The sequence below is a fragment of the Lissotriton vulgaris genome, chromosome 9 (genome assembly GCF_964263255.1).
Source record: "Lissotriton vulgaris chromosome 9, aLisVul1.2, whole genome shotgun sequence".
Taxonomy (NCBI): domain Eukaryota; kingdom Metazoa; phylum Chordata; class Amphibia; order Caudata; family Salamandridae; genus Lissotriton; species Lissotriton vulgaris.
In genome coordinates, this window is record NC_141697.1 from 352,643,141 (window position 1) to 352,665,154 (window position 22,014).

Genomic DNA, 22,014 nt, shown 5'->3' on the forward strand with positions numbered 1-22,014 from the left:
TGCATGGGCAGTAAACAATATTTTGTTTTGCATAGGGCCCGATTGACTAAGTCTGGGCAGTGAACTCCGCTCCGCTTGTGGAGTTTGCGGAGTTTCCTGCATTCCGTGTTATGAGGTTCACGCGGAGTTCTGAAAAACTCAGAGTAGCGGTGCAGAATTTTTTTTCTTTTTCGCGTTCGTCAACGTCAAGTTGGCGATCACGAGGGAGGAAAATCCACCTCACAGCAAGATTTTTCCTTGTTCGTGATTGTCAACATCAAATTGGCAAGTGTGGATAATCAACCTCCTGGCGAGATTTCTCAACGCCGACAGTCAGATTTCTCATTGCGAGTGTTCGTGTATGCTCGCGACCGCTCACGTTCAGAAACCGTCCATTCGCATTGAGAAAGCTGCTGCTCGAGTAAAAACTACCCAAACGGCAGAAAGGAAGCAGCGCCCGCTTGAGCTGTCCATGGTGCTGTTCGTGATGATCTCCTAACTTGAGCATGAAACACACTCAACCTCGTTGCACTGTTGCTATATGTTGTTCACAGATTGAACAACACTACATGCTCAACAGTTTTCACACAAATAAATGAATAAACTTCTATGTTTAGAATAGAACAAAAGTTATCAAGTTTTTTACTTCACAAAAATATAAACAGCATCTCTACATTCTGATACATTTTAAGGCAAATTTTCGAAAACATTAGTAAAGCAAACAAACACATTGATGCATCTTCTCTTGAGCCCAATGCATTTGAGCTTAACAAGCTCTTCATCAGGGGCCTGAAACTGAAATGAACATGGTGTCAACTAACTCGAATACAGGATGTACAACGATTCAGACTCTACATGGCAAGCAATTTAGTGCATTAAGTTCACTTATGAAAATGTGGTAAAAACGTGAGAAGTCATAGTGATAGCCTTAGCCCACACCACGGTGCTAGAAGAGAACGTTAAACATACTCACAAGCCCAAAGGCGATTGTGGGCAAGAATCCTTAAAAAACAAAACCTACAGAACAAAAAAGCGACTGTTGGGGAGGGTTCAACAAAACAAGGGAACAGAACTGATAACAGGAAGTAAGAAATCCAAATACCTGGGACACTGAATGCTACGCAGGGATGTCTTTGTCTCTAAATTTTCTACATCATCACAGAAAATCAAGAACATAGTTAAAAGACACTGGGAACTATTACAGAACGAAACAGACTTCAATGGCATCTTTATTCACAAACCAATCTTCGCTTATACCAGATCCAAAAACATTAAGGAACTCCTGACCACACCAAAAAGAAAAACTGATGGTCAACATAGAGGAATGAAAAAATGCCATAATTGCGTTCATTGTTCTAATGTGATTGAAGGCAATAAATTGCATCATCCTTTAAATGGTAGAGAAATCTCTTTACATTATGACGGTGATTGTAACACCAAAAATCTGATTTACTACATCAAATGCCCCTGTGGTAAATTATACACAGGCAAAACTGAGAGAAAACTTAAGACCAGAATTTCTGAACATAAAATTATGATTAGGAATAAAAACTTCAAGAGTAATCTTGCGAAACACTGGGCAGAGAATAGTCACAACATTTCCCAGCTTAGGTTTTCCATACTGGAACTTATAAAAATCCATGAGGGGGTTGATCTCACCAGATCCCTCCTCCAGAGAGAGATCCACTGGATAACATTTCTCAAAACACAGGAACCTGCTGGTCTTAATGAAAAAATAGATCTTTCATGTTTCTTGTGATCCCTGTTAGCACTGTGGTCTGTAATCACAGTTGTGCCTGCTAATTATAAAATGTCGTTTATTCCCAATGTCTGTATAAATTGCTAATGTGCATTATCCTTTCATTATTATTTTTCTAACCCTCTCTCAGTTTCTGCCAACTCACTTTATTTTTCTTTTCCTACACTATTCTTGTTTACCTTTCAGTTCGTGTGTACATGGTCCCTATTCTAAGATGGCGTTGGTTTTTCCGATCGGAAAGCTCATCGTAGATTGGTTCTGAGTGATTCCTGCAGTAATAGGGTCTTTTGTATTGTCAGCGCGCGCCTAGATCCTAGTCCAGTTGTGTTTTAGTCCGTCGTCATTCGCCTGGAGTCAGAGTCTAGGTTATCTATAGTCTGTTGTCAGTTTCCGCAGTTCTTCTGTTTATAATCGTAAGAGGTTATGACGAGTACAGCTGCTTCAAGCAAACACCCGAACGCGGTCAGCCTGTGAGCTTGAGTAGTCCTTCGTTGTGACGCTTCATTGAGAGAGGTAAGGTTTCTGAAACGATGAGTTTTGTTCCCAAAGCTCACCAGCCCTTAGAGTTTGGTGCTCACAGTTGGTTTTTTGTTTAACAGACTGAGGCGACCGATTGGTCCAGCTTTAATTACTCCAGTTGTTACGAACCCCGAGATCTCTGCGTAGCATTCAGTGTCCCAGGTATTTGGATTTCTTACTTCCTGTTATCAGTTCTGTTCCCTTGTTTTGTTGAACCCTCCCCAACAGTCGCTTTTTTGTTCTGTAGGTTTTGTTTTTTAAGGATTCTTGCCCACAATCGCCTTTGGGATTGTGAGTATGTTTAACGTTCTCTTCTAGCACCGTGGTGTGGGCTAAGGCTATCACTATGACTTCTCACGTTTTTACCACATTTTCATAAGTGAACTTAATGCACTAAACTGCTTGCCATGTTGAGTCTGAATCGTTGTACATCCTGTATTCGAGTTAGTTGACACCATGTTCATTTCAGTTTCAGGCCCCTGATGAAGAGCTCGAAATGCATTGGGCTCAAGAGAAAATGCATCAATGTGTTTGTTTGCATTACTAATGTTTTCGAAAATTTGCCTTAAAATGTATCAGAATGTAGAGATGCTGTTTATATTTTTGTGAAGTAAAAAACTTGATAACTTTTGTTCTATGCTAAACATAGAAGTTTATTCATTTATGTGTGTGAAAACTGTTGAGCATGTAGTGTTGTTCAATCTGTGAACCACATATAGCAACAGTGCAACGAGGTTGAGTGTGTTTCACGCTCAAGTTAGGACTTCAAATTGAGGCACGGTTAGGACAAACGTGCTACCTCTGTTGCACGCTTGTGTTGAACTTTATAGCAACTAAGCTTAGTTAAAATTTATTGAAATACTGGAGTGCTCCTCTCACCCACCCACTTGCTGTTCGTGATGATGCCAGGTGCCAGGTGCAGACAAGCACCTGGCACTGAAAATCGCCACAAACAGAATTTATCTAAAGCACTTCGCTCCTGGCGGAGATCCTTTTGGTGCAGCAGAGTTGTTTTTGCACTTGATACTCCGCAAACTACGCCCAGGCATACTATTGACACACTTGAAATAAAAATATGTTTGACTGAAGTTATTTTTACCTTCTGACATACCCGAAGATATTTTTTGTAACTGGATTATCTGTGCAACTCGCTGTATTTGTAACCACCTAGAATTAAATATGTATTATAATGGGTATTCATCCAACCAGTGTAATTGCAACAGTGCTAGCTGTGTTGCTATTTACTGTTAGCGGTAATTTCTACATATCAAGGGTCTAATGTTTCAAAACTATAAGTTCTGAATTTCGTTTTTTGGGGTGCTTTAATTGTTTTGCTTTTCATATTTAACAATATGAGATTTTACCTCGTTCTTTCCATTCTTATTCACCATCTCGCACATCTCTCTGTTCTGACTTTGTTTATTTGTTTTGTGTGTGTGTGTATGTGTGCGTCACTGCCTGCTTCCTGTACTCTTTTCAAGTCTGGCTTGAAAGTGCACCTGTCACCGACCTAAGGTGATCAAACTTTAGGTAGCACTACTGAGAGATTTTGGTTGTCGCCCCCATGTGGTTGTCTCTACAAGAATTTATTTGGAAAGTAGTCGTGGGAATCCACTTACAGACTATTTTCAATGCAGGATATGCACATGCTATGTCCATGAACTGCAATGTGGTGCATTGTTATCACCTAATGGCCTAATACTGTCTATCTCTTTCAGCATCCCTCAGCTATCACACATCAATCTTTAATAACTGCAGCAATCGTCACCACTGAAAAAGCAATAGCGTGTCATGCTGCATGTGGCAACAGCAGGAGGGCTGGTACAATGTGCCATTACAGTCCTAGGCATTTCCTGCTTCTATTATGGTTATTTAAATGTAAATATAAATGTACAGGAATTTATATAGCGCAAATCACCAAGCGGTTTCTAAGCGCTTGCTTAGGGAACCCGTCCTGGTATTCCCCTGTGAGATAACCCCGGCAGGGTATCCGCAAGGTGAAAGCCAGGCATCCCGCCGCGAGGGTCCGTTGTGGAGATTAAGCAAGCTATTGCCCAGAGTTGCAGAGTGTGAACCCGTGAATCGAGTAGGCACAGGAGCGAGAATTGTCGAGTCCATGGACATTTTAGGACTCAAGACCCCGCCGAGCCGGGAATTGAACCCTGGTCCCGGGCTGACCTCTGCTTCCAGGTCTGCCTCCTCTAACCAGTGAGCCACACTTCTCCACTTGCCTCATTCATAACGACATCGTGGCCTGTGGAGTGGAGTCCGTCTGGTTCCTTGTTTAGTAAAGGTGGGCACAAGTTTACTGGGATGAGTGCCACCTGCCAGTGATGAAAAACAACAAGGTGATAGCCTGGTGTGACAATCTTTTTTGGCGCCCTCTCCATTCCCACCGGCACGGATTTTCTCACTACCACCCAGCAAATGTGCCCCTCATCTCTCTATAGCCCCTCTCTCACATACATTTCCTTTGCTTTAAATGTCTAATAAAGGCTGGCTTTACTAATCGACTCAGCTATTCATATACAATACAGATCTGTTCTTTGCAGCAGGCATATTAACCATCTGCTCTTCTATATGGTGAGTCAGAATTGCCACTAGACAAAACTCTGATCTCTCTAGTAGGAACATTAATCACAAGAGTTATCTTGACATTTTTATTGCTGCCTGAAAGCCAGAGGCACAGGGAACTCTGCAACCCGTGCTTTTAAATCGTACGTTTTAACCAAACACAGTACCCCCCTAAGGTCAGTGCCCCACCACCAGGACAGCGCCCAGTGTGGCCGAACCAGTTGCACTGGCCTAAAGCCAGCCCTGGTGATGGATGGAATGCTTGAATTAATCTCAACCACTGACAATCGCTGTGAGCTACATCCCAATCCATCATTTTTTGCCTACCATGCCACCTCAGTTTGGACTCAGCCATATGCAAATCTGTCTTGAATCTGCTCCTGATGGGAAGAGTCCAGCCCAAACTGCAAAGCCAGGTTCTCCCTGAACCAGAACACAAGCAACTTCGGAACGGTTTCATGCTCGTTAGCACTTTTCAGCCAGTGAAGGGACTCCTACTGCGCAGAGGTTCCATCTACATCCTCCCTAGCACAGATAGAGGATTATGTAGTCACAAACATACACATTTAACCTGCAGTGCAGTAGGAACTGACAGCTGGTTATATAGTCAAGCTAGGAATGAGAATATAAAAACAACATATGCTGAGAAACTCTAATGTAGTGAAGACCAGCTTTGCTCACCTAACTCCTGATGGAGTGGGGCAGCTCCAAGACCTGTTTTTCCCCCAATTACATGTCGGTTGGTCCACATGACCCAGCTCTACATCTGGGGTGACTCATTTGTTTCTCCCTCTGGACTCTACCTGCTACCATTACCCTTGTGCTTTCTGTAATTTCCACCAGGGCATACATAAATATATTGTGTCAACAAAAAGGAAAATCAATCACTGATATAATCAACAAGAAAAAGCAGAACCCAAGAGGAAATAAAGAGCAATACCCAAGACAGTCACAACACTCCTAAAGCATTGTGACACATTGTATTCCAAGAGTACTTGTTTTTTATAGAAGGTCCAAGGTCATGGCTCTGACGTGCACGTAGCCATCTTAGAATAGTTCTGTATGATATGAAACCTCTAGTAGTTTGGGACAGGAATTTATGTAGACCTCCTGCAACAAATATAAAAGAAACTCTAAGTTGAATCGGTAGCCTTTTTCAGCAGAATGTCTGACCTGCCATGCTTCCCAAGGTTCTACTGCTTGAAAATTCGATAATTGTGCCTACAAATGACAAGAAAATTAATAATTCCCAAATAAAAGTATGTTTCTCCTCCCCTTAGGCCATGATTAGGGGATGTGGCAAATAGAATATTCAGCTCCGTGCATGTCCTCTGAAGCGCCCACTATTTAGCTGGCAAGACCACTGAATCGTGTCTACAAAGAAGGGGCAGTATGGGCTTTTTTCAACAGCTCCAGCATACATGCCCAGCAACAGATAAACACGAGAAGGGTATGCAGTTCCTGAAAGAATAAGACAGACTGTGTATCCAGACAAAGAGGAAAATTCCTCTTGTCGGAATAAGGACCCTCACACCCCCATCCAGCTAGTTGTCATGCTTCATCATTGGGTCTTCTCCTCATCGGGTCGGCGCTGCAATACCAGACGGGCACCCATGAAGGGGCTCTTTGGCGGAGATCTTTAATTCCTTGCCGTAAAGTGCGGTGCGTGTGAGGGGCCTAGTGTGTGTAGATGTAAAGGAAGGTGAGGCTATAATAGGAGGTAGGGGTCCAATCAGAACAATTTTAATCAGTATGGCTCATCTCCTAATTAAAATTAAGTGTGCCACACCCGTGTAGTGTAGTTCACAGTGTACTGCAAACTGAACGCAGAGGAAAAAAAGATCTCCGCCAAAGAGCCCCTTCATGGGTGCCCGTCGGGTATTGCAGCGCTGACCCGACGAGGAGCAGACCCAATGATGAAGCATGACACCTAGCTGGGTGGATGTGTGTTGGTACTAATTCCTACAAGAGTAATTCCCCTTTTTGTCTGGGTACACAACCTGTCTTGTTCTTTCAGGAACTACATACCCTTCTTGTGTTTGTAAGACCACTGAATCACCTTATTTCCTGCAGTGCCACGCTCTCCTGTCTTTGCCTCCTGCCAACTTCCTCCTTGCACCTGCAGCCATGCCTCCTGCTGGAGGTTTAACATACTTCCAGGCTAGTGAAAAATACACCTCATCCATTTTTAGGTCGAACCCTACCAGACAGCTACTACAGCATCTTGGGGACATTCAGAACGCTTCCCTGTGAATGCATTACGCCTATTGCTTACCATTGGCTTTGTGGTTTGTAACTCACATTTTGTTGCTTTCTATTTGATGGCTTTATTTATTTTAGACTGTCCAGCTTGGGTTTATCTCTTCCCTTGCCTAAACCCTACTTACACTATTCTTCTACCAGTATTGAATTTCTGTAAACGTGGCATTAAAACTTGTTCATATCATGTCACATTTGCCTTGCATTCAAAGACAGATGTCATATGTCAGGTTCTGCACTCCAGGAAGCTTGGTATTTATTTTTCTTTCTCTGACTTCTAAGTGTAAGGATTTATGTAACAATCATGCTGGCTACTCGAGGTGTGCTGTACAATAATATTTTGTTTCTAGCACAAATGTACATTGTGTAAATTCATTGTTTATACATCCAAATTTGAAGCACTTCTCATTCTATGCTCTCGGTGCGGGAGGCAACCCCCTTCATACCTATTACGAGTGTAAACCTTTTGGTAGCGCTACTGAGATGCGCTAAACGCTGAGCTGTCCTGGGGGACGGGTGAGTCCGGCAGGCAACCGTCTTACCGGCTAATTTCCACAATCGATCCAAACTCCTTAGGCAGCCCATACGGAAGGGCTCTATATTGGACTTCCTTCTTTACCAACAAACTGGCCTAGTGAAGGGGCCGTTTGGAAACCTATTTGGGACTCGATTAAATTGCGCATAAACTGAGGAAGCAGAGAATTAAGACCTGCACGACTGGATCCAACGTATAACCCAGTCCCTCCTTGTGAACAAGGTAGTAATCCCCTATCTCTGGGTGTGAGACTGAAAATACCCCCCTGTCACCTACCACGATTAGGGCTTCTGCTACTCTTCTGGCTGCCCACACTAATAGTCCTGATGAAGACTCGCAGGCCAAGGTGTAATTTTCCTAAGGCCTAAAAGACGAGTCGAAACGTCGACGCCATAGAATCACTGTCCTGGACGTTGTTTACATCTTGTGTGCAATGTAATGTTGGAAGCACTGTCTCCAAAAAAATTGGTTTGAATTTATCATACGCCAGGCCATCTGTAAATTGTACATTGTGTAAATTCATTGTTTATACATCCAAATTTGAAGCACTTCTCATTCTATGCTCTCTCTATATCTTTCTATTCTAGCACGCTACATTCAGTTTCTTGCACATATTCCAGTTTGGGCAACCACATTCTCTTTCTATATATTGAAGTAGCCATGAATGCAATGAAATAAAAATTGCCCTGGTTTCATAACTATTGCTGTTGCTTTTTTGATTTGATCTTATACAATATTATCATTGAATGTACTTGGGCTGATATACTGTACATGCCCTATAACTAAGAAAAGGTGTTTATTGTTTAATGCAGAAATAATTGTCTGAGACCATTGTCTTTGAATAGCAGAATCTCTAATTTCTCGGTATAGTCTACCCAAAGGTCTAAAAATAATATGGCACTCAATCCATGTTTGTTATACATGAAATATCCAGGCGTATCTCTAGGCGGAACTTTAACTGGTTTTTCTAACAGATTCTTTTTGGTGCCTATAGTACATAATTTGGAAAACAGAGGCATTCTTAAACTCAACAAATTACGGTTTAAAAGACTTGGAAATTGGAATACACAAAAACAGAACAAACACTTTATACACTAGAATATAGTGCAACCGTACCGGGTCTCACGAATGAGACTCGTCTTTACCGTTTTCCAAAAATGGAACCCGTCTTTATACTATCTCAGTGGTACTCACCAAGAAGCAAAACTTGAAGACCTGATCATCGGACTCTTGACGCTTGCGCAGGAATTCAGGGCTCCAAAGACCTCGGACTCTGCGTTCTCACTGGTCAGGCTCTGGGTTGGGACGCTCCGCAATCTTCTTCACCGCCTTGTGTGGATGATCAGTCGCAGTCTGCCACCTCCTCGTCTCGAGGGAGTTAGCGGGAACACCCCGATGTTGTGCACTTGAAGTCTGTCGAAAGTATGGAAGGGACAAGGACCGACTTACATCTCCGGCGCGTAGGGAAGAGGGAGCGTCCCTGTTCAGGCGCCAATTAATGTGGTAAATAAAAAACTAGTTATTTACGCCGTTCGGAATTTCTATAATTACCCAAGAAAATGGTAATGCATAAAATGAGGAGCAGAGTCCGTGGTCTTTGAGTTGAAAGGGTTTTATTCCAGAACTCGAGTTAAGGGAGAGCTCCTTCACCAAGCGGGTTCAGGAGTAGTCTACTTTGCTTGGAACATGTCAGCACTTTAATACAATACGAGTACAATCAAAAAGAAGGAGTTTCCCTTAGACTTGATTCAATCATTTCATGACGTAGTCATACAGAAGACATAGCATACTTGTTCTCGTTTAAAGAATAACCTGAATAGCATTTACACATAGACAAACATATTGCATCGGGGTGATTGAGGTAACAAGTTACAAAGTTGTTAGTATCTGAGGACAGAGAATCGAGGCATTGTCACAGGGTCATTTCTGTCAGAAAGGTAGAGAGGGCGAGGCATTGTGTGTTCTTAGCTTCGTACACAAGGGCGGGGATATCTCACAATGGTATGTGTGTGCAGCGGGGAAGAGGGAGAATGGGCTGTAGTAAACTATTCTTCTTCGTGGCTGTCTCGTGTGCTTGATTAGGTCTCCCCTTGGTTGTTAACCCAACCCGTGGCTGTCCTCGCAAACTAGGAAATCATTGACGAGCGAGAGCTGCTCGTTCGGTGACAGGGTTAGGGAGGGGGTTTTCTGAGTCAACCATCCGACTGACTCTGTTCTGGTCTAAAGGAAAATATCGAACGGAACGGAAACCCATAAGATACATGATGGCTGGTCATTATTCTTTGCATGTGCCAGTACTATGAGAAAGAGAGCAGGCAAGAGGGGGTATAACGGGATTTGTGCTTGAAGTAGGAGAGTCGGCTTGCCTGGTCGATGTTAGGGTGGATAGGGTGCATGATAGGACACCAGGCGGAAAAGGGAGTTTTTTAGTCAAATTCCACAGGTGTTTCAATTTAAGATGTATTGTCTGTAATGGCAGTGCACTATCACACCATGCATACTCCACTTTACCACCCTCCACTCTACTTTACACTACTCCACATCACTGCACTCTGCTTTGCACCACTCCACACTGCTTCACTCCACTCTACACCACTTCACTCGACACCTCTCTCTACTTTACACCACTCTACACTATGCCAATGCACTCTTCTCCACTCTACTCTGCTATGCTCCACTGCACTCTTCGCCACTGCACTCTATGCCAATCCACTCTAATATGCTCTACACCACTGCACTCTATGATTCAGCACTCTACAACACTCTAATCTATGCCACTGCACTCTACACCCCTTCACTTTACTCTGAAAAAATCTACGCCACTACAGTTTACACCATTCTATTCCACTCAGCGTCTTTACACTCTATGCCACTGTGATCTAATACTGTGCAACTCCACTCCACTGCACACTACACCACTCTACTCCATACCAATACACTTTATGCCACATCACTCTACTCCAATCTACTCTGCACAACTGTACGCCACTATACTCTACTCTGCAACATTCTACTCTATGCCACCGCACCCTACTCCACTCTACACAATTGCACTCAACATCACTTTACTCTGCACCATTCTACATCACTGTACTCTACATGAATGCACTCTATGCCTCTATACTGTACATCACTGCACTTCACTCTGCAACAATGCACTCTCTGCCACTGAACTCTATGCCATTCTTCTCTGTGCCACTGCACTCGACTTCATTTCCCACTCAATGAGACTTCAGCTACTCACAGTGTCTGATTTGCTGTCTTTTTAATTTAAAACAGATGTGACTTTGTATCTTGCACCTTAATCACATTGTTTCCAAAATGAATCATGTTTGCTTAACACTTTCCTGTTTGGTTTGCATGTGATGATTGACCAAGCCAGTTATGAGTGAGGTGTTTATTTATTTTGGGAGCCTCTATGTTGAATGTCTTAAATGTGTGCTCTCAAATTCTAAGCCTGCCAGCAAGATCCTGGACAGCAGTAAGAGCACCCTTCAGAGGACCCTAGTGCTGAAGAAGGAGACGGAATTTGATGAGCTGAGTGCGCAGCTCCTCGCCAAGAAGCGGGATTTCAAGGAGCGCATGCAAATAGTGGACTTAAGAAGGTCTGAATTGGCTAAAAGACAAAAGGAAGTAAGTCGACGTTTTGAAGTACAAAAGAAATCGTACAGCAGAAGGTTTACTAAAAGAATGTCTCTAAAACATCATGGACCCATCTTTCCTATTGAATTTCTTGCTTTATGTTATTTTTAAAAACAGTTTGACTTTGTTTTTATTTAGATCTTGATATCACAATATTTTAACTTGATGCGCTCTATAAGAGTACAGACAAGTATGTGTTGATGAAGGCTCAATAGAATTGTTTTGTGTGTATAGAAAAAGTATTTAAACAATGTAAATTTTATTACCAGCAGAAGATAAGTCTATTGGTTTCACAACATAGGGGCAGATTTACAAGCCCTTTGCGCCACAATTGCGTCACTTTTTTTGACGCTACGGCGGCGCAAACAATGTGCCCTATTTACAACGTGACACATCTAGGGAGATGCATCACGTTGTAAAGCCCTGCGTCACATTATACCTGCATCAGGTATAATGTATGCAGGGGGGTGTTCCCATGCAGGAAAGCCTCGTAAAAGTGATGCAGGGAAATCTACAAGATTTCACTGCGTCACTTTTAGGACGCCATTGCGTCAAAACCTTGTGCCTGCTTGAAGCAGGCATAAGGAGTGACTCAGTGTAGTGGGAATAGGCCACAAAATGCATTGCTGGAGCATCTGTCAATCCTTCCACCATGGTGCGCCGTATTGTAAATACGGTGCATCCATGGTGGTGCAAGTATTTTTTATGGTGGCGCAAGGAAATCTGCCCTAAGTGTTGATTCCGCGCTCCAAAAGGTGTATTTTCATTTATAAAATGTGAATCTGATGCACAGAATCACAAATTAGGATATTTGTGAATCCAAATCCACTCACTCACTACCTTGACAGATTGGGCTGTATGAATAATTTCATGTTTGAGAAGGAAAAACATCGTAAAGGGTGTTCTAGTGGATGGTTGTAAAAACACTATTGACACAACCTGCAGGCAGACAGAAAGGTCCCCCTGATAAAGGCTTAAATAGGTCTGCGTGCAGGGTGAAATATAGAAGGGGTTTCCCAAAAGTGAAATTATTTTCCCTTTGGAGGCAAAATTAGTGACATTTGCATGAATAAGAAGGGAGTAACTGAAATACTCATCGACATCTATAACCTTGGGGGTTTGTGATCCCAATTCAAGATGAAAATCCATTTCAAAAGTGGGAGAAATCGTTAAAGGGTAAACGTCCTTTTTGTATCGACTAGCTTAACATATACCCTAACTCATCATTAGTTGCATTTAAAGGATGGTTGACCAAGAACATGGACAAATCTTATGTTGAAGTAGTCAATACAAAAAGGACAGACATCTCTTTAATTGTTTATGTGCATTTTTAGATTTTGCCTGCACAGCGCTTGCGTTGTGCTTCTGAAATCTCATGCATTTAATATATCTTAAAAGGGTGCTCTCATCAGTTCCCGTAGTCGAATTAAAATGTGTTAATTCGCTTTTGTGTAGAACTTCTTTTTTAACTTCCCCTGGCTGCGTGCATTTATGATGCTTATACTAAAGCTGTTTCAGCCCCATTCACTGTCAAGATAAGATCTCTTCCCACAGAAAAGGCAGACAGCTTCTAACTGTATACTGGAATGCTTGATTTTTATTAATTAGTTGAGTAAAGCAGATGCGCTAGACTTAGAACGTTAGTGGCATTTGCTATTCATGCCTCAGTACCTTTCTTTGCGCTTTGTAAGCATTATCGGATGGATTTTTTTCAACCTAATATATTTGGTCATTATAATCAAATTCTAAATGTTGTAATACACATTTTGGATTAAAAATAAAGTTACTATACAAGAGTGATGCTATATTTTACCACAATTGCAGTTACCTTGCAGGTAACAGGGTCATGATTTGAATGGTGCAGTAGGTGCAGTAGCACCTGGCCCAAAACTTGTCAGAACTCCTCGGAAGACATAACATTGCTATCTTTGACTACTAAACAGGCAGTCACAAGTGCAGTTGCCTTGCAGACAATAGGGTCATGATTTCAATGGTGCAGCAGGTGCAGTGAAACCATGATGAAAAGCTCTACGCTCCCCACTAAACACCTAAAATTGCTATATTTACCACTAAACAGGCAGTCACCAGTGCAGTTACCTTGCAGACAGCTGGGTCATGATTTATATGGTGCAGCAGGTGCAGTGGCACAGGGCCAAAAAGGTGTCAGAAGTCCTCTAAACAACTAATATTGCTATATTTTACTACTATACAGGCAGGCACAATTGTAGTTACCTTGCACTTAAAAAGGCATTGATTTAAATGGTGCGGCAGGCGCAGTAGCACTAGGGCCAAAAGTTGCCCTGACTCCTCTAAACACCAAATGTTGCTATATTTTACAAGTAAACAGGCCGTCACAAGTACAGTTATCTAGCAAGTGCTAGGGTCATGGTTTCAATGGTGCAGCAGGTGCATTGGCACAGAGACCAAAAGCTCCGGGTATCCCACTAAACACCAATTATTGCTATATTTTACTACTAAACAGCCAATCAAAAGTGCAGTTATCTTCTAGTCACAAGGGTCATGATTTGAATGGCGCAGCAGTTGCAAAGGCACCAGGCCAAAAAGTTGTCAGAACTCCTCTAAACACCTAATATTGCTATATTTTAATAGTAAACAGGCAATCACAATTGCAGTTACCTTGCAGATGAAAGGGGCTTGATTTAAATGGTGTAGCAGGTGTAGTGACACCGGGCCCAAAAGTTGACCTAACTCCACTAAACACCAAATATTGCTATATTTTACTACTAAACAGGCAGCAACAAGGGCAGTTAGTTATCTTGCAGGCAACAGGTTCCTTATTTGAATGGTGCAGCAGGGGCAGTGGCACCAGGTCGAACATTTGTCTGAACTCTTCTAAACAACACATATTGATATATTTTTCAACTAAACAGGCAACCACAAGTGCATTTGCCTTGCTGACAACAGGGTCAGGATTCGAATGGTGCAGCAGGTGGAGTAGCACCGGGCCCAAAAGTTGCCAGAACTCCACATTTCTTTGTTTGACTACTAAACAGGCAGTCACAATTTGCAGTTACCTTGCAGTTAACAGGGACTTGATTTGAATGTTGCAGCAGGTGCAGCGGCTTTGGAGCCAAAATCTCTAGGAACCCCACTAAACCCAGATTATTGTTAAATGTTACTACTAAACAAGACAGTCACACTTGCCTTTATCTAGCAGGCAATAGGGTCATGATTTGAATGGTGCAGTAGCACCAGGACCAACAGCTCTAGGCACCCCACTAAAACAGCGAATATTGCTATATTTTACTATTTAAAGGCAGTCAAAAGTGCAGTTACCTTGCAGATAACAGGACCATGATTTGAATGGTGCAGCAGCGCCGGGCACAAAAGTTGTTAGAATTCCTCAAAACACATAATATTGCTGCAACAGGCAGACACAATTGCAATTGTCTTGCATTTAAAAGGAGCTTGATTTGAATGCTGCAACAGGTGCAGTGGCCCAAAAGCTCTATGGACCCCACTAAACGCAGAATATTACTAAATTTTACTACTGAAAAGAAAGTCACAAGTGCAGTTATTTAGCAGGCACTGCGGCCATGATCTCAATGGTGCTGCAGGTGAAGTGGCACCAGGGCCAAAAGTTGTCAGAAGTCCTCTAAACACCACATATTGCTATATTTAACTACTAAATAAGCAGTCACAAGTGCAGTTAACTTGTAGGCACTAGGGTCATGATTTCAATGGTGCAGCAGCCACAAAGGCACCAGGGCCCGAAGCCTTAGGAACCCCTCTAAACATCAAATATTGCAATATATTACTACTAAACAGGCAGTCACAAGTGCAGTTACCTTACAGGCAGTAGGGTCTTCATGGGAATGGTGCAGCTGGTGCAGTGGCACAGGGGCCAAACATTGTAAAAACTCCTACTAACACATACTATTGCATTAATTAATTCTATTATTTCACTCTTTCATTTCATTTTTCAAAATGTTGCTATTACTTACCTGCACTATACGACTAGTAGCAGCACAATATATTTCCTTTTTGTACATAAACAAGTCATAACACTTTAACATACTTTCTGTACTGTATATTGTACAACTACTCAGCAAACTACATCATACAACAAAAACTGGTACATACAAAACACATTTACCTGCCGCCACCTCTCTTCCGTTCTCTTCCTAGCTTCTGTTGAAGCAGGAAGGAGGATAGGCTCCCCTAAGCCAATCTCAATGCTGCAATGCAGCGTTGTGATTGGTAAGCACCCTGGCTCCCCTGAGCCAATCACAATGCTGCAATGCAGGGCTGTGATTGGTCTGAGCGCCGTGGTTCAGAACTCAGATGGAGAATGGAATCCTGGGTGTGTTCTCCACCCAGGCTCTAATGCAGTCTGGGTGGAGAACATGCGAAGTACACATGAAATGTTTGGACGGCCCCAGAGGAGTAGCCAAACATTCCTGCACACTTGGGAGAGTGCCACCTCTCCCCACTGGGCAACCAAGCCCCGCGCCACAAAACTGCCCCAGCACAGAAAATTGAAATGATAAAAACATCTCGTTATTACCATTTTACTTTTACATTTTTTGCCGAGCTTTAAGGTAGTGGGGCAACACTCGCCTTAGCGGAGGAGCTGCCCTTGGAAGACTCTGCATGTGGCTGTCATCAGCTTCCCTGAAGTAGAATCAAGGACAGACAAAAGGGTAAGCCCTGCCTAGGAACTACCCCACCTTTAACAACAGAATCTTTTGAATCACTCCTTCGCCCGCACTAACTACCAAGTGGCAGTGCACAGAAAAATCTAATCAGCAGTTTAAGGGTAGCCTTTTCTCTATCATCCCTCAATTCAGTGCCTGGGCCTCCAACCTCTGACATTGTGCATGCAAACAATACACTTTCACTGTCTGGGAGAAGCTGTATCTGTTCTTCATCTTATGCCAATCTAAACTGAGGGCCATACAAGATGGATCCCAGTAAACTCAACAAACATTTACACATTGCAAGCAATGTCACTGCCTTATATGTATCACGCATGCACACTGTACACACACATTCACCATGCACACTGGATGCCAGGGCATAGATCTGTTCACTACATTGATAAAGAACTTTTAATCAAGTGGGGTCAGTAGGCTACACTTCCTTCTGACACAGAAAATAGGTCTGGTCATGACTATTAATTGACATAAATCAGCACACTGCCAACTGTATTCCTGTGTCATTAAAAAGAGTACTTCTGGTTCGCCCCTCTGGACGCTGGCATTGCCAGGGACAGCTCCAGGCCTCCTCTGCACACTTGTTAGGTTAGCATTATAAATAAACCGGTAAAAATCAGAATACCACATTCATATGCAGGTGAGACTCAGGTACGTGCCTGCCTGCATACCATGCAGGAGACATTCCTACCACATTTCTCTTCATTTTGGAATTCATGTAGTGTCTATTACATGCAGCAGGTTTAGGTGTGCTTGGAAGGTTTTTTGGGGACTTTTCTCACCTCAAGACCATTCTGTATCATTTCAGTTATTTGTGTTACACATTGTGCTAATGCCAGGTTGTGTCTCTGGTATTTCATTATTACCTTCAAGAGAGCTTATTAAGCACTGCAATGATAGTGATCATATTTTTACTTTTTTCTCTCTTTTAATGTCCATCAGAGTAACACGTCATTAGCCCTTTGCCATTTACTCTCGCTTTTAGTCACAGTTTTTCTGCAGTGACTGGGGTCTAATAGTGGTTTCATATCGTCCTACACATTAACGTGGACCATTGGGTTTGCTGCACTGCCATGAGAACTTCAAACTAATGAGCACAAGTGAAGCTTCTTTATTCCTGGTTGGCAGCTCATTCTGCACATTTCTGAATCACCAGTTTCTGGGGCATTGAACAAAACATCCGGTTGGCTCTCGACTAACTATGCTGTGAATATCATTCATCATATGTCTGTCAATATCAGGTGTTATTCCTGATGTTTATATCATTCAAGTGTTAAATCCTGATTAGGTGGCAGATCATGAGTGGCCTTGCCCAGGTGGCATGATAGTACTGGGAGCGGTATTACTGGATGGCATTCTCACTCTGTACTGGGCTGCTAGAATCTTACAAGAAAATTGTAATCATTTGGAGTAGTGTTACCCCAAACTAAGTGCCAATCAACTTTTTGCGAACAATAATAATGACTTTATTGTTAAAGGTTATTTAAAAACTTTACAATATAGAACAGCAGGCACAGGTAGACATGGCCATGTTCTTGCAAGTGACACAAAACAAAATTTTAACATTTAAAACAATGCCTTGTTTAAGATCATAAAACACATACTGCGATTACTGCTTTTGACGACCACACAGAGGGACACGCTCATTATTTCTTTTATAAAACTGCACAACATCAGGCGTTTACGAGTCAAACAAGAGTCAAGGTCTTGCATTTTAAAAAGAAATAAGAGGTTTATGTGTTTGTGACTCTGGAATGAATACACAGAGAATGGGTAATAACAACAAAGCTGAATCAGAGCTAACAAATGGTTCTATAAGCTCATCTTAGTGTCACTTAAGTGGGCAAATATCTCAGTCATTCACAAAATGTGAATATGCTGTTTAAATGGATTTACTCGTGATTAAAATGACCCCACAAAGTTATGAGTGGGTCGCAGGGCGTTACAGAGAACAAAGGAGAGCACAGTGACAATCGAGGCAGGATAAGGACACAGAGAAGGTCCCATTGAGGCCATGAGCAGAATGCTCGACCAATTTATAGTTGCATAGATCACTATAATTGGCAAATATCTTTAATTTTTGTGCAAAAGACACTGGGAGGATTCCAGAGCTTCAACCTAGAATGAATAGATAGAGCAAATGGCCTAGCATGTAATCACATTCCTGCAGTCTTTTGCTCATTGTCTTTTTGTTCCTGTCCTCGCCTGTCTAAGAATGCTCTCTGTGGGCAGCTGCAGCAGCTGTGCCAAAAACGCATCAATTGGTGGGAATAGCAAAACAGAGAAACTCTTCGAACCTTCGGATGGTCTGATGTATCTTCAACAAACACTGGCGACCAGGTTCCCAGCAGCATGCCATTTATGGCCCATGCGATAATAAATAAGGTCGGGATGTGGGGGATGGCGGGGGGGGGGGGGGGGGGGGGTTGCAATATGTTTTACAATAGGCAAGAGCCGGGCTCTGAAGCTCACAACAGCTGTGAGATTTTTCTGAAATTCTTGAGTTAAGTTCTTCGTGTAAGCTTCGTACAATGGTGTAGCACATCCCTGCAGGGACCCCTCCTCTATCCATAGACGGATAAAACTGTAATTAAAACCCAGGACCACAGACAATAGCAACAACCATTTGCAATGCAATAGGTCTCGCATTTGTTTAAGTTATTGGCATTGTAAATGACAATGCCTTTTATTTATCTGTTTTGATAATTAACACATAAATAAAAGGCATTGTCATTCACAATGCCAATACTTCAAACTCTAGTAAATGCGAGACCAATTTAATTTTAAAAAAAAGCAGCCGCCATTGTCCCGGGCTGCATGGAAAGTGAAAGCACCCATGGCGCGCTGAATGTTGCAGGAAGGCATGTCGTGCCTGCAGTAGAGGAACATAGTTAAAGAAAATTGTGCTTACAGACTAAATAAGATGTACCATGTAACAACCGAAGAACAAGGGCCAATCCTCATGGGAGGTTACAAATGAAGACAAGGCGATACTAAGAAAGGACTAACACGCCTATTAAGGAATAAGAAGCCCACATTTACGAAGACAATGACAGAAGCCAAAGACAAATATGGGCGGAGAGTGCGCGGGGCTTCAAGTCCATACTCAAATACAACATGCCTTTCAGAACAGCACATGCGCTGCCCAGGCTTGACTTAACAAGCCAGAATACCTTTCTTATTATCCGTGTCTGGTAGTTCAGTGCACTAATGCATCCACTGGGATCTGTGTTTGGTTCTAATGCTGCTTGGTCCACTGATTCTCTTGTCCTTCTCAAATTGATAAAATGAGTGCCATTGAGCTGGTGAACAACAGACTTCTGCTGTTTTCAATAGTGCCATGATCTCTTTGGTAGTGAGTGCGCGTTAAGCACCAAAACATGCATGTTACGCCATTATGTGAGGCAAACTCATAATTTGCTTTTCTGTTTTAGTACTATGCACTCTCGTGTAATATGGTGGTGTTCTCTTCACATTCCCTTTACGCACAGACTAATGAGTTTGGTGATGTACAGTAAATTTTAAAAGACCCACCACACATGAGTAATGAAACTTGAGGGGGACCCCCTGCAAGGTACATGCAGGGACTCAGGCTCCAGATTTAATCCGGAGCTCTCAGGCCAGAGTACTGTGCTGAGCGGTCCCCCTGCAGCTCGGGGGCCCCCAGCACTACAGGGGCTGCGGGGCTGTGTTACGCAATTGAGCCACCACTGAAAACTTACAGTTTTCCCCATCTTTAAACAAAGTACTTCCCCCCTATCTACAAATGAAGTACCTTTTCCCTCCTATCTTAAAACGAGGGTACTAGACCCTGACTGTCAGAATCTCTTTCAGAGGGACACAGGCACTCAAATGTTACTGGGCGCAACTGTAGGCCTTATTGAACACAACTCATAACTCAAAGATCGAGCAGCAGTGTCAATGAATCGCTGTCCAGTCAAATGCTTATTTCTGTATTAAAAGTATTTTATTTCTAATGATATGCATCATTCAAAGTAGTATTACAACATACATTAGCAATAACACATTCCCCTTGAGGTCATGGCTCTAATGGTAAGCTGACAAATCTCTGTCCTACCGACTCTTCGTAATGTAGTAGGTGTTATTCTCGATTCACTGGTGACCACATCCACGGAACCTTAACTCAAGAGTTCAATCAGAATCTAGCAAAGTCAAAATTGTTGTGTTAGTAGCAGTTTTCCCTGGGCTAAATAGGCCTGTAACCATTCTTATCCGCTCCAGCAGCAATAAAGTTTGCTGTGTCTCAGCTGATACTCACAGTGCTCCAGTCCTGGTGGAAGAGTCGGCTGCAAATGGGAGGCCTGGCAGCACCCTGCAAGTGGGCTGCCTCTCCTGAGCTCACGTGGTCAGCTCCAGCAGCGACTGGAGGTACTCCGGTTCTCCACCTGCACAGTAAGTTTGATGTTTCACAATAGGTGGGGTGGACTGGAATCTTACACTCCCAGCGATGATCCTGGTGATGTGGCTATGACCTCACGGCATCCTCCTAGGCTCATGGAATACTCCTCCATAATCCTCCTTTCTCATGGTAACCCATGTGTAATGCGATTCATAGTTCTCAGGTGATGGCAGATCCTCAGGAATCCTTGATAGTGGCAGTTCCATTTGGCACACATGGATGCTGTACTGCTACCAGCCAGGACACCAGCAATAATCACATGGTAGTCCATGCCGCTGTGGCCCTTCTTGGCATATGGAATCACCGTTGGGCTCTGCACAGGCCTCTGCACTTGTACTCTATCAATAATTTCCCGGAAGCCTCTCCTGGCATATGGGGCTTTACTCACCCTGCACAGCACTCTGCCATGGCTATCGTCAACCGAATCAGTGCAGCAGACGTCTCCTCAGACATTGCACTGGGAGTCCACTTGGTTGGGCTCCCCACCGGACCTCGCTTCCTCCAAAGCTCTCCTTTCCCTCACAGAGCACATTAGGTTGGCAAACAGATGGGCATGGTTGGTTCAGGCTCTAGCGCAGGTGGTCTTGGTTCCCCTTGGTGATGTTCCCTAACCCAGTAGGGAGACTAGCAGGGCTTGGCTCCCAGTCCTGGTCACAGGCAGAAGTCTTGCAAAGCTTGCCCCCTCACACAGTCTGTCTGGCTTTTTTGCCAATGACAAATGTTTGGGGTCCCAACCTTCCTCTCTTTTAGTCTATTTCCAGACGTCAAATGTGATTTAGAGTCTGGGTCTTTGAAGTTTTATGTTGGGGTTCTGCTTCTTTTGAAGTACACACTTTTGTTCTCTCTCTTCCTCTTGAAAGGCTGTCCTCACAGCTGAAGAGACTCCGAAGCTGACAGTCCCACAACACAGGCCAATAGGAATGAATAGAGTTCACATCTCAATGTCAGCCACAGTAACATGTCCATTAAAGGTTAATCCCCACCTCTCAGCCAAACTCTTTGTAATTCCTTTGTTCAGCACCATGTCTTTCCTGGCCACCATGTCTTTCCAGGCCCCTTCCTTATGATCTCTCACTGAATAAAAGGGCAAATGTTGAAGTATAACCCACCCAGCTCACAGGAATGCAGCAATTAAAAAATCTGTCTGGGGATTCCTCTAATCTTAGCTATGCAGGCCTGGGCTTCTAAAAATGCAATTTAATGTAATATTACATACACAGCACACACACTTAACAGTACTGTTACTTTGATGTATTGTGCCACCCCAGGCACACATACAATCAGCACATACATTCACTCTGGGTGCGCTGCTCAGTACTCTAGCCATTCTGCATTGCGCCATGATATGCTACTTGCAAACACACACACTGCTAGCACACACATACACCATGAGTGCACTACACAACACTTCACCCTTCATGTTTTGTACTTTTTGCAAGCACATATACACCCAGCACATGCTTTCACTGCATCAGTATTGCACAGCACTACATCGTTCATGTAATATATTCCTCTTCAATATACAGAGACCCAGTAATGCTCTATCCCTGTACTGTACCCTTCCCAGGTACACATATATCCAGCGCAGAGTCACCACTCCTGCGCTGGGCAGAACTTTACATCTAACTGATGTAGGCCAAGTGTGAGTTAG

General features: G+C 43.0%; 1 protein-coding gene across 1 annotated transcript in view; it reads left to right on the forward strand.

The window, feature by feature from the left end:
- Positions 1-22,014, forward strand: part of CCDC197 (coiled-coil domain containing 197) — a 259,467-nt gene that overhangs the window by 33,658 nt on the left and 203,795 nt on the right. Inside the window, exon 3 of the mRNA XM_086937717.1 lies at positions 11,082-11,276. Within this exon, the coding sequence (XP_086793843.1) occupies positions 11,082-11,276 (195 nt within the window). The remainder of the gene's footprint in view (positions 1-11,081; positions 11,277-22,014) is intronic.